The sequence below is a fragment of the Gadus chalcogrammus genome, chromosome 16 (assembly GCF_026213295.1).
Source record: "Gadus chalcogrammus isolate NIFS_2021 chromosome 16, NIFS_Gcha_1.0, whole genome shotgun sequence".
In the NCBI taxonomy this organism is placed as follows: domain Eukaryota; kingdom Metazoa; phylum Chordata; class Actinopteri; order Gadiformes; family Gadidae; genus Gadus; species Gadus chalcogrammus.
This window is the reverse complement of record NC_079427.1, coordinates 16,180,037-16,192,536: the sequence shown is the minus strand read 5'-3', so window position 1 is coordinate 16,192,536 and position 12,500 is coordinate 16,180,037. Positions and strand designations below refer to the sequence as shown.

The 12,500-nt window shown below is 43.5% G+C and overlaps 1 protein-coding gene across 1 annotated transcript in view; it reads left to right on the top strand.

The window, feature by feature from the left end:
- The window catches only part of grik4 (glutamate receptor, ionotropic, kainate 4), a 140,350-nt gene that overhangs the window by 21,938 nt on the left and 105,912 nt on the right, over positions 1 to 12,500 (top strand). The window contains exon 2 of the mRNA XM_056611733.1: positions 11,662 to 11,826. Within this exon, the coding sequence (XP_056467708.1) occupies positions 11,662 to 11,826 (165 nt within the window). The remainder of the gene's footprint in view (positions 1 to 11,661; positions 11,827 to 12,500) is intronic.

Genomic DNA, 12,500 nt, shown 5'->3' with positions numbered 1-12,500 from the left:
CAGTCTGCTGTCGAACCGCTGACCCTTCTAACCTCCTCCTGATGACACACACAACACATGCACACGAGCATAAACACACATACACATGAGCATAAACACACATACACACAGGCACACAATCACACGTGCACGGACACATAAATATTCACAAAAAGACACACACATTCACACAGCAACAAATACATACACACACAAACACTCACACAAATATTCAAACCCATAAATATTCACGCACGCACACACACACACACACACACACACACACACACACACACACACACACACACACACTAAAACATATATGTAGGTATGTTTGTGTGTGTGTGTATGTTTGTGTGTCCGCTGGACAATTACAATAAGGTGGCTCTGACTGCAGGCCAGGCCGGTGGAGGGGGGAGATGGCTGAGTGACAGGTAATGACACCCACTGAGAGCTGAGAGGTCCCCGAGGGCCCGCTGCGTGCTCACCTGCCACACACAGCGCCTGTCTCACATCGCCGGGGTCTGTTGCCGCGGTAACATCGCACACAGCAAGAGGCTGCATTAAACATCATCATCAACACCAGCCTTCTTGTCTTCTATCTATAAGTTGTGCTAATGACTATTTGTGGTTGTCTTATCTCATTATCTCCTTCTGTGATCCGGTCTGCAGAGGCCATTGGATCTCTCACTCTATATTTCTAGACCTCTCCAACTCTCTCTATAGCTCTCTAGCTCTTTCTGTCCAACTCTCTCTCTCTCTCTCTCTCTCTCTCTCTCTCTCTCTCTCTCTCTCTCTCTCTCTCTCTCTCTCTCTCGCTCTCTCTCACACTCTCTCTGTCTGTCTCTTTGACTGTCTCCTTACCTATAAATCTTTCACTCCCTCTCCCCTGACCAGTGTTTCTCCAACTTGAGGGCTCAATCTTACTCAATCAAAGATCACAATCGCTCTCTCTCACTCTTCATCATTCAGCCCAGCTTTCCATCAACCTTCCTTCCTTCCTCCTTTCCTTCAATCCTTCCTTCTTTATTGAGTCTAAGACTGCTCTACCCACCCGCCCCCAAGTAGCACCTACACCAAGAAGGATACCATTTTTTTTAGAAGATAAAAGAGCCAAGGTTTGACTTACAAAACACAAGAGAGATTATGCTTACAACTGCCAGCGCTCATCGTAGCAGCTGTTCTGACTGTTGTGTTTCACTACTGCTACTGTCTTTGACCCATAAGGCCAGTCTATCCTGTTAAATACCAGATGGCAGACCCAATGGGCTACATGGCCCGTGTTGCTGCAGAAAACAACAACAACATAAAAGTGGCCCCGTATGGGAGATGGCAAACCATTTGAATCGTAATCAAGCTTAGTGCCATTGATTTGAGGTTCGGGGGAGTGGGGAAAACATGTGATCACTATCAATATTGTCTGATTGGTGAGGTCCTTTCAGGGGTGCATCACAGTCGTCTTGTTACGTATTTTAAGAACCTGACCAACCCACACATAGACCCTAGGAAGCAGGACCAAAAATATAAGCTGTAAATACTATACATAGCCACAAGGGGAGCAGGACCTTACTGAAGGCTGCAATAACTGCTCCATCCACAGAAGGCAGCACCACAGACAAGGGAGGAAGCCGAGGGTAATACGTCACACCGGCTCCTCCCACTCCTTCCGGGCCATGCGGATGAGACCATAACAACAATCTCCAGGAGCAAGCTCCTTAGAATCTTCCAGCAGCGATTAGATAAGGGTTATGTTTATGATCAGCTAGGAGACGCTCAGCACGTGCAAAGACACGCTTCAACCTCCTTTTGCTCCATAGTATTAGTTTACCATACCGAAATACTTTATAACAAATAAAGTCTCTTAAAAGCTATCCCGGATTTGATCACTTTCCTTGAAGAACTCTGCAGTCTTCATAGGGCTGGGTATATGTCTTCCAATAATCTCCTGCTGGCTCTCTGTCATATGTGTGTATGATGGCGTTTAGGAAGGATTAATAAAGTTTATAGTATCATATGCCAGGTAGTATGGCAAGTATTTAATGTGGAACACTAAATCACAACCGGGCATGGATGCTTGTGTGGCTGTAATGGCCAAGAGGCACCAGGAACAGTCATGTATGAATATAATCTAATCTTAAGCATCTTGCACAGCCAAACAGATAAGACTGCTTGGCCTACAGCTTTCCTGCCCTTGTAGCTGGTTGAATTCATCGCAGTGTTGCACTTTCCGTTCGGTAGTGTCTTGTTCGCAGTTACTTTGGACAAAATCAGTGAATGTAAGTTAGGTTTTAGACCAGTGGAACATGGCATTGGAGCACCAAAGCACCCAGTTTATGATTTATGCGTATCTCGAACCCTTTGGTGAACGCGGCTACCTCTCTGAGAAATGAGTCAACCTGAGTTACCTGAGTCAAAGATATCTTGCAGTTAAATCCTGACAGATATATGTTCCCCTCTCTTGCCCGGTCTGCCTGCCAGCATGCACATATGCGATACGATACTGCTATAAAGGCAAACAAGCTGCGCCTGCAATTCAAGGTCATGTCAGGGTTGTGAACCTTGACCCTGGCTGTGAGGAAGTGCTACCCAGCAGGAATAGGCTGTCTAAACAAGGGCATGGCCAGTAAACTGTGTCTCACACTCTCTGTCTCCCCCCCCCCACTATCTTTCCCTAACAACCATGACCCTCATCGATCGTGTGTGTCTGTCTGTTTGCTTTTATTGACTTGAAGTGCAACACACATCTCAGAATGTTTTGTGTTTGTGTGTGTATTACAAAATCTTATTTGCATTTAAGTTTCAATCTTTGAATGGATGCCATGGTGGCAAATCTGAAATTAAAAAAGAAAACGGCGTTTGTAGTGGAGAACCCGACTTAGGGAAATATAGTGGAGGGGTCCCTTTGCATGATGGGTCACACACCGCCGCAGTCCATAGTGGACAGGGAGCGATGGAGCGTGCAGCACTGCTCCCAATATTCATGCAGGGCTCCTGACTTGTGGCTCAACTCGGACAAACCTTTGGCTGCACCCAATACGAGTTCATTGATATTGATTATAATCAACACAACACAGCTCTCGGATAGCTTCAGGCGTCAGCTTTGGATAGCCTCAGGCGCCAATCCCGGATCAACCTTTGTGTCGGGGCCTTAAAGAAAAGGTACTCCCAAAGAAACAGTCAAACTCAATGTTTTGTTTATTTTCCTTCCGCGCACAAGTTTTATCTTTGTGTCCAGCAAACGGCAGGTAAACACTTACCTTTCGGTGCTGTGTTTAAATTGACATAGTTGTCCAACAACACGTCGAGACATGTCACAGAGCCTTCGCCTACTTATGCGCTGGAAACACAACTTTTGCTCCCTGCACATTTTCCTGGCAGCTCTGCCCTACCTCCTAGGAAACCTTTGTTGGGTAACTCCTTGGATGATTTGAAGCACTAAACTCCTCAGTGAGGGATCGTCTCCTTCCTCTGCCCGCTGCTTGACAGAGACTTTTGAGGAAAATGTAGGAGGCTTGATAACAGTGGTACACTCATGGCTATGGTTCTTTTTTATGGTTTTTACTTACCAAAGGGGGACATTAAAGTGTCTGGAGTGTTTTTTCTCACAAGCAGAAGGTTTTCTGTTTTCAGGTGACTGGGGTTTTAGGTAAAGTGATGATCTTGCAAAACAGGAACTGTAAACCATCCATGAAAAACAAACATTTACAAAAACACTTATATATCATCCTAAGGGACCTGCCTGTTTAAATGAAGGTATCCTCTACAATAACATCTTACTTATTAGATTCCGAGCCTGGGGTTGTTGCTTGGATTGTAAACATAGATACATGGCCTATTTCTCTCTTGATTAAACAGGATTGCTGTTGCATATATTTTTTTTTTCCTCCCTCCCTCTCTCTCTCTTGCTCTCTCTCTATGTCTGACAGTCTGTCTGTCTCTTGCTCTCTTTTTTCTCTCTCTATGTCTTGACTGCATCAGTATCTCTGTCTGTCTGTCTTTCTCTCTCTCTCTCGATTGCTCGTTCGCTCACTCACTCTCTCACCCGCTCTCTTGCTCTCTCGCTCTCTTTCTCTCTTTTAGTTTTTTTAGTGCCACCGACATAAAGTCATGTAACGTACAGGAACATGTACGCAGGCCCCCCCCCCCCCCCCCAGAGGCAACGTGAATCACATTTGTATTCATTTCCTTTTTAAGTGCATCTGGTTTGAACGATTTACCGAGTCATATTTCAGTTTTTTTTTTTTATATCCAATACCCTGAGGTGGGGGGTGTGGGGGGGGGGGGGGGGGGGGGGCTTCAGTAAAACGAAATGCGTAAACACATCACGTTTCCTGTCTCGCCGTATTGTTTCTGGGAGCACTGCGTTTCCTTTCATCAGGAGCCCACCACGTTGTGTATTGGTGTTTATTTGATTCATTCGTCTCCTTGCTCAGTGACACCCCGCGTCTCTGCCTGTCACCCGGCAGCCGTCTGTCCTAAACAGACAGATGTACAGACAAATGGCAATGACCGACTCAAGGACGCCCGTCCCCCATCCGTGCCTCCCTGAACAAATCAATAACGTTGCACCGTAGCTCATGTTATTATAACCTTTTCTTATCTTGCCCACACTCCTTCAACATGTCATATGTGTGGGGGGTCTTCTCCATTCATGCTTGTTGCATCTGAATATATTATTTGCCAGTATTTGTGTTCTCCTATCTGTTATTATTTCCTTTTCATCTTGGTCACGTACATGGTTCCTTCTGGCAGCCCGCTCACCCATGCGTGTTCTGAAGAAACATAATGGTTTCTATTGTCGTTATTTCATCCCAGTGACCCTCATCTTCACTCGTCTTCAGCCGTCAGTTGGCTGAGGAACACGGAGCCATTCTGGTCTCCTCACCTCCCCGATAGATCACACACACACACACACCCACACACACACACACACACCCACACACACACACACACACACACACACACACACACACACACACACACACACACACACACACACACACAAGCAGACACCCATTATGTGTGTAGTGTACTACACACATAAACACTCGCACATACAAACACCACACACCACACACACACAATAACATACAAACACACACAGAGCACCCATTAAGGCCCTCTTTTTAATCACTGAGATGAAGATTAATGGGGTGTTGAAATGAACGACCTATTGTCTTAACGTCAAATAAATAAATAACTGTGCTTGTGGGTTGAGTATCAACTGACGGCTGATCAAGTGAACACTCGCTGGCCAACTCTCATGTGCCTCAGCATTTAGTCACACTTTAATGAGACTTAGCACATCGGTGTCTCCACAATCCACACAATATGATGTGAGCGTGTGTGTGTGTGTGTGTGTACGTGTGTGTGTGTGTGTGTGTGTATGTGTGTGTGTGTGTGTGTGTGTGTGTGTGTGTGTGTGTGTGTGTGTGTGTGTGTGTGTGTGTGTGTGTGTGTGTGTTTGCGTGTGTGTGTGTGTGTGTGTGTGTGTGTGTGTGTGTGTGTGTGTGTGTGTGTGTGTGTGTGTGTGTGTGAAGTTTCTGTGTGTCTGTTTGAGCAAGAGGGCTATAATTATATTATTTGATGGCAGGAAATCAGCTTCATGTCACCAGGGCTTCCGACAGCGGGGGGTTTTCTAATTATGTAAGATAGCACCTCTGCCTTCCTCGACAGCACACACCATAAGGCCTGTGTTGAAGATGGATTAAGGTGGGGAGCTGGAAATACCATCGCCGGTGCAGTCAGACAGGCCCTCTGATTAGCCCATGGCGGCAGAGTTCTGAGAAGTTAATAAATGAAACGGCTATCAGACCTGTTGGGGATGATAAGCATGTTGTTTTTCTGACAAACAAATGCACAGGAGAGTTTGGCTGACACAAACACGTGCATGCAAACAGACACACACACACACACACACACACGCGTACACACACATACACACACACATACACAATAAAACATCAGTGAAATTACTGATGCAGTGCTGTGAAAGACATTGAGTGTCTCAGTTAATTAATGTCATTATAGCATTCAGAAGAGGAGCTCAAGTGTCTTGGAAAAATTGCAGAGCAATTCAACTTTCAAACTATTATGTTCCTTCAGTTAACATGGAAATTAAAATGATCAAACAATTTTCTGAAGGCCCCTTTGTGTTGTAGTGAAAGACCTTTTTTATTGTTTGTGTGTTTGTGTGTGTGTGTGTGTGTGTGTGTGTGTGTGTGTGTGTGTGTGTGTGTGTGTGTGTGTGTGTGTGTGTGTGTGTGTGTGTGTGTGTGTGTGTGTGTGTGTGCCCGCGTGTGCGTGTTTGTATGTGTTATACAGCAATATAACAGCAGACAATTTGATTAAGAAATCTTTAAAAAGAAGATACAAATAAATGTTATCGCATCATATTGAGCATGTTAGGTTAATAGAAGCCAGCAAACCTTCTTTCTTTGATAGAGCCACAAACTACCTCATCCATTTACCACCAAGTAGGTAAAAGGTATGAGAATTAAAGAACAGTTATTATTTCGGTCACTTTCCTTAGATGCTTGACAACAAAGCAGAAACCTTTTGTTTAATCTTGCAATCTTGTTGTCAACAGAAGCACACACTTGTGACCTCTGCACTGCTATTTTTTCAGCCTCTTTTCAGCCTTTTTCAGCCTCAAACAACAAGTGTATATGTAATCCCTCCTGAGAACATGCCAAGGTCTGCCAATGAGTCTGAAAGTCAGAAAAACAACGTTGTTTGTGTGATGCTGATTATTTCACGTGGACGGTGCTGTGCAAAGTACTGCTATCACACCTGATATGCTGATCTCTCCACGTGTTTAAAGCCCACTCAATGATCCATCTGTTTCTTACTGGAGCTTTTCATAAGTGGTGCAAGCATATGGGGTATAACTATCAGCCTGGACTTTAAACAAACAAATCTCGCCCGGCATGCATCTATAAACCATGTACCACATTGTATCCCTGGAAACTCTGGGCAGCTGATTTAAAAAGGAAATATATTTTTGTGTCCGTCCTTAATGAGAGTATCGCCTGAACTTCTGCCCCTCTCGTTACCCTCGCCTCCCAGGACAGCACTAAACTGTTGGTGTTAATGACCTCCTACAAAAGGTGAGGGGCCAGTTCATTACCCTGCTGGTTTATACCCGTGCTGAAGAAAAGGAAGGCCTCATTAAAGGAATAGACAAAGCCAGTTGATTCTCTCAACGCAAGAGGCCCAGTATCTATGTATTGCATTGAAAGGGACCTTGGTCAAGGCTAAATGATCTTAGCCTATGTCGTCCTGCCATGCTCGGCCCGCTTTACCCTCATGTTTTACACATAGCTCCATTTTCTCAGAGTTTTCCTGCTAGGTTTAGATGAATACACGCATCCATCTGTTACACGCACAACTGCACACCTACACCCACGCAAGCACGCTCACACACCCACACACGCATGCACGCCTCCTTTCTTGGATAATGAAAGTGAAATTGAGCTGTAAACTTTAATGCTCTAACTCTAGTGTAAATGATACGCTCACTCGGATAAAGGACCAATGTGACAGCTAGCATCGAGTGATCGAGAGAGAGAATTCTGCTGAGGGGCATTGCATTGCATCATAGGATTATGAAAGCTATTGACGGCTGTCACTTTGAGTGACAAGGTTATCACATCTGAGAAACGGGATTTGTGTGCCTCAAGTACATCTTCACAACCAATCGCGGATAACACGTGAGATGACGTTTCAGCCCCTGTGATGCCAAAACATGGGCGCTGGGGGCCCTTTGATCGAGGGGACCTCGGCTTTATTCACGATAGAATCAAACCAGTCGGCGTGGCAACCCTTTGATCGAGGGTATTTTGATTTTATTTACAGTAGAGTCAAACACGTCGGCATGGCAAGCCCTTCGACACTTCGTTCCTGGCGGCGATGTATATATGCATTTCCTCTGCTGAAAGCAATCCGATGATGTCGTGCACTCTTTCTCCCACGCCTGCTTTCCCGAGACAAACCCCCCCCCCCCCCCCCCCCCCGGCCCTGCCACAGAACCACTCAAGGCCGCTCATTGATTGGTTTACCAGGGGTCATGGGGCGCGCCATGTTCTCAGTGTGAACATGGCGCGCTGACCCTGCAAAACCTTGCTTGTTTGGCTCCTGTCACGTATTGACCACCCTCAAATGTCAAAGTCTGGGGGAACCAGGGTTCCCCTGGGATTATACACTCGCCAGAGACGTGTGCGGTTTGCCTAAACCACAGGGATCAAAGCATCGTTTTCTGGGAAGCGTGTTGTTAATTATTTGTGTTTGTTTATTTACTCCCTGAGTGCCAGTATTGAACGTGGCCACGAGGGCGAAACAGGATGTGTGATTGTGGCTCTGTGTGTGATTCTTGATTGAAAACGGAGACTAGAATTGAAAATGCATTTCTCGATAGCCGATAAATGTGTGAGGTTTATGCCCATGTTTGGAAGTGAGGAAGGATGGCACATTTTCAGAAATCTTCAAACCATGAGGCAGGAGGAGGCACATAATCCAAAGTGGGATTAATATCAACTATATATATTTGTGTAATTTATATTTGTTTATTCATGGTATTAGGAAGAAGGGCAATATATTCAAAACCTCTATATTTTAAGTCCTCTATCTTGGGTGGGAAATATTTTTTCTTTGCTCTATCAATTTGTCTTCATTTAATCTAAAAAATATAATTAAGTGAATTTATTTTAGCTGTACATTTCATTAAACTCCATTAAAGGGCATTCAACTCTACAGTCCCAGTTAAACCATGTTAAAACCTCACATGACCTTTCTGTGTTTGCTTTTGGCTCCTCATCATTACATATAATTACTGCAAATTTAACAGCGAAGGCAGCAGACAGAGGATCATTAGCTTCATCCAGCTTAGAAGGTGCTAGTTATCTTTATTATTTCCAACATTTTATTGTGAACAGACCATTTAGTTTGAACATGATTACTCGCCAATTACGCTCCTTAAATCCCTAGGATTGTGCTTCTCGTCATAAAGGTTGACCCATGAGTTTGTTAATAGTCTAAGCCAATACACCCGCTGTTCGACTTATACATTTAATGCATTATAACACTTTGTTTATTGAAGACCCCATTCCTGTCAAGGAACCTTTATCTAACGGTTCTTCATTGGGTTTGTTGTTTTCATTTATTTTCTTATATGATTATAACATTTTTATATGAATTTTATCCTAAACTGGGTAAGTTGTTTTTTTACCTGCAGTCCCTATTTTCACCCAACCGTGTTGCAAAAGGTTCCTATCATAAGAGTTCACACCATCTAAGGACGTTCTCTTTGGTGTGAATGAGTGTTCCCTCAAGACCTCAATAGTTCCTCCTGGTACAGTGGCATTACAGTTTTTTCCTATCGTTTTCGGTCATGTACCCATACTATGGTCACTTTTCCCTATCACTTAACACAGTGGGCTTTAGAGACACACACCTCTGCATATCTGTTAACCTTTGGTGCAAAATGCACTACAACAACCACACCACAAACAATGCTGCCATAACTTAACACATGTTTCCTCTCAGAACACTATGACCTAAAAAACACTAACATCTTGAAGCATTGCCAATTGCATATATAAAATGTTGCTGTGTCCTCCAGTTTGGCATAGATTTCCTGTAGTGTTGCATTGAAAAAAAGAGAAAAAACACAGACAAACACTTCTTTGGACTACAGTAATAAAGTTTGTAATATTACAGTATGACAATCCAAGCCAAGTATCTGCTGACAGTGTTCATATGTCGGTTTACCTCCCACAAAAGATGTCACAATTGAGTGTGGTAAATGTACTGTAATTGTAAATACAGTAAATACTGTAAGTGTTTTATGAGAAACTGAGAATAACAATTTTCAATAACAATTACATACAGTAAGTACGTAATATATGATCCAGAAACAAATCACAAACACAACAGTCAGAATGCTGTAAATACTGTATAGTACCTGTTAGTTTGTGTGAAAACCCTCACGATTGATGCCACCGTTGATCTTGGCAAGTTCGGCTGAACCCTCAGACCAGCTTTCCTCATGGACAGACCATGATTGATTACATGGTCGATGACAGTTGCTCTGATACAACTGTCCTTGCTGCTGCTGCTCCTCTCCCTCTCCCTCTTCCTCTACCTCTCCCTCTTCCTCTACCTCTTCCTCTACCTCTTCCTCTTCCTCCTACTCCACCTCCACCTCCACCTCCACCTTCACCTTCACCTTCACCTCCACCTCCACCTTCACCTCCACCTCCACCTTCACCTTCACCTTCACCTCCACCTCTTCCACTTCCTCTGCCTCTGCCTCTTGCTCTTGCTCTTGCTCTTGCTGCATCCATTTTCCTATACCAACTACGTAAAGAAGTCCAAAGCAAATGCCAAAGAAGGCCCTTTTTCAACGAGGCACAAATTACATGTAAAACACCTGAGTAGGTCTTTAGCTGAGTAGGTCTTTAGCTGAAATGACCACCAGGTGTTTTGCATTGCAAAACTTATCCTCTGTGTTTTGTACAGTTCATTGTATGTAGTGTTGCTTTTACGTAAAAAAAGTAATTCCATGCCAATTCACCAAGAACTATGGTGCACAGGGGGAAAAAAATCGAAATTACTGTAAAATAAAATAAATAAACTATAAACTAAATATTTTTTCTTATTCAAACATGTAACTTCATTTGTCTGTCCAAATGCAGCATCTTTCCATCTACAGTGATCTAAATTACTGTTAGGTTTTGAACAGAAAGTTCACTGTTTTGAACAGAGTATCTAAACATTGGTAAAATATGCTGTAGTTCCACAGCGTTTTGCCAGTAGTGAACATTGACTGGGGCAGGTATCCATGAAATTTGGAAGAAGGCGTCATTGCCAGCATTTGTATCTTAGCATAGGGGCAAGTAACCACAGTTTGGTTCACATGGTCTACTGGTATGCTCACTGTGTGAAATGTTTAGGGAATGTGAACATGGTTTAGGTAAATTGCCTAAAACGATAGGAAAAAACTGTAATACCACCAGCTCCCTGACTGCAGGGACAATGGCTCACTAAGAAATCTGGATAAGAAACAACTTTTCAGAGGACTCACTGAGAAACCTAGTGCCTCTTCCACCTCATTATTTTTCTTGAATAATGAATTAGCATACATGCGTTTCCGCACAATAATTATGTTAACGTCAACACAACGGGTTTGAACCATTGCAGATTATGTATTATTCATATTTTTTTCATCACTATCTCATTGCACTGCGCTGCTTTGATTTGATTTGTAAAACAAGGGACTATCCTCCACAATCTCTCCCAAGCTGACAGCTCCAGTAAGCAGGGTTGACTTGACTTAAAGAAATATTCAAATCCAATCATGTTCATGAAACTCTCTTTTCGTGGTTTTGTTTTAACAAGCAGAAGTTCACCGTTCAATGGAATGTGTTCAACTTTAAAAAAACAACAACTTTACCATAAAATACAGACAGACATATCCACATTTATTGATAAAGCAATACCAAAACAGCATCATGCTCATGACATAGCCTTTTATTGATTTGGTGTAATTGGTAAAAATATAACAAGCAAAGGTTCACCGTACAATGGAATGTGTTGCACCTTCTTTTGTTCAACTTTACCAAGTAACACACATGCATACAAAAACACAAACTTAATAATATCCTTCTGTGTTTCGCCGTACAGCCGCCATCCTCGATGACCCAATGGAGTGCAGCAGAGGTGAGCGTCTGGCCATCACGCTGGCCAAAGACAGCATCAACCGCAACAGCAACCGCTCCACCACCGGGAAGCTGGAGGTGGATATCTTTGAACTGCTCCGGGACAGCGAATATGAGATGGGGGAGACAAGTAAGTGTGTAGTGTGTGAATGTATGGGGGTCTAGGTGTTTGTGTGTGTGGGGGGGGTCTGTGTGGCACATGTTTGTTTTGGGGGGGTCCTCGTGTGTTCCTTGGGGGGGGTTGTGTGTGTGGGTGGGGGAGGGGGAGTATGAGTTCTGTGAGTATTTTTGTGAATTCAGTGAGTGGTTTCTAATAGGGGAAGAAAGGCCTCAAAAAGAATCATGGCTCAATAATAAAACAAATTAATTGGAATTTTTTTACAATTTTAATGAGGCCAAAAGTTTTTGACTTTGATTTCGAACGCAGAGATACGGTTGTTAATTTTACGACTACTGTGAACAAAGTCAAATTAATTATTGAACCTCGCTGACAGATGTCACATTGTAGTGTGAGGACAACAAAAAAAATCTGTCCTACGTTGACGGCGTCGCATTATGCCTTTTCATTTAAATTAAAACCTAACGTTTCAATAGAAGCTGAATGTGTGGGAGGGCAAACAAATTAGGCTATTACTTTCATTATTTGGTTTAACACATGTATTTTACAGGAACATGTGTGGTAATCGATTATAGTAGAGAGAGAGAGAGAGAGATAGAGAGAGAGAGAGAGAGAGAGAGAGAGAGAGAGAGAGAGAGAGAGAGAGAGAGAGAGGGGGGGGGGGGGGAGGGAGGGAGGGAGGGGGG